At 39.2% G+C, this 1,350-nt stretch overlaps 1 protein-coding gene across 1 annotated transcript; it reads right to left on the bottom strand.

The window, feature by feature from the left end:
• Positions 1 to 86: 86 nt before the first annotated feature.
• LOC130571609 (hydroxycarboxylic acid receptor 2-like) lies at positions 87 to 944 on the bottom strand. The gene has a single exon (XM_057362735.1). The coding sequence runs from the start codon at positions 942 to 944 to the stop codon at positions 87 to 89; it is 858 nt and encodes a 285-aa protein (XP_057218718.1).
• Positions 945 to 1,350: the final 406 nt, after the last annotated feature.

Raw genomic sequence — 1,350 nt, 5'->3', positions numbered from 1 at the left:
GCCGGGTTATTAATGAAGTGATTTATTGAAAACAATTACAGTGAATGATCCTAATGATACGCAAAATAGAGTGTTCACTAACTTCACTAACATATGCACATGTTAGGACAGAGGTGGGAGAGTTTTCCAGCACGGTGCAGATAAAGAACAGGTTGTACAAAACCAGCCATGACATAACAAATATTAGAAGGAATCCAAACTGCCTGAATATTCTTTTGTATGAGAATCACAATGACTCCAGTTACAATGATTGGAACATATATGATAATCATGTTCACAGTAATTATAAGAATGAGATGAAACGCTCTTCTCTTCATGTGGTTTTCCTCCTCTCTCTCTCTCCCTCTCTCTCCAGGTCCTGACAGCTTCAGAGCTCTGAGAACAGCCAAACAACAGAACAACTGGATGGAGAGAAAGACGAGGAACTGGACCGAGAAGAACCACGAATGCCCCGTAAAGTTTTGTGAGCCTCCAAGAAACCTGCATGCGATACAGGATCCGAGACTAATGATCCAGGCAGCGGCTGCGAAGATCACTCGATATCTGAGAGGTTTGAACTTCAGAAAGGTTACAGGATGAACCACCGCCAGGTAACGCTCCACACACATCAGACACTCAAACAGAGGACGACCAGTGATGCCTAGCCCTGATATGGAATGTGCTATTTTTAAGAAACTTGAAAATAAATATGTCAGTATAAAAAGCAAACAATTCAGAAAATTAACAATCTCACAAACAGACAGATTGAGACTGAAGAACTCTGATGGAGGTATCGTTCCAGATTCTGTGACAATCAGCCATACAACATAGAATTGTGTAGGAAGACCAAACAATAAACCGAAACCGTACACACAAATCTGCACGCTTTCTGATAGTCCAATGAAAGGAGTCATGGAGTCAGAAAATACTTCAGGTGTGGTGAAGATCGCTGTAGAGTTGTTCATCTTCTCCTGGTTTGATTTCAGCTCAGACACTATAACAAAATAAATAACACGAGTCCTATACTATATAAGCACAGTAACATTCTTTTACATAAATATAACCATCAGCAGAGAATTCATTCATTCATTTTTAAAGAGGATTTCGTTACCTAAAGAGTCAATGTCCGGTCTCTGTGGATGTTTTTAAATCTCTGTGCTGTGTTTTGTAAACTGATTTCAAAGCTTTTAGTGGAATATATGTGAACCCGTTCATCATTTTACCACAAATGCAAATGATTCAAATGAAATAAGAGCACAAAATCACTCTTCATGAGTCATTCTCCTTCACTCTTGCTTGCTGATGAAATGTTTCAACCTGATCTCATTGGTAACTATGTGACAAGGTGGCCAATTTGTTTGAATTTGTACG

Source organism: Triplophysa rosa, linkage group LG20, assembly GCF_024868665.1.
Source record: "Triplophysa rosa linkage group LG20, Trosa_1v2, whole genome shotgun sequence".
NCBI classification, from domain to species: domain Eukaryota; kingdom Metazoa; phylum Chordata; class Actinopteri; order Cypriniformes; family Nemacheilidae; genus Triplophysa; species Triplophysa rosa.
The sequence above is the reverse complement of the archived record's forward strand: the minus strand, read 5'-3'. Positions and strand labels throughout refer to the sequence as shown.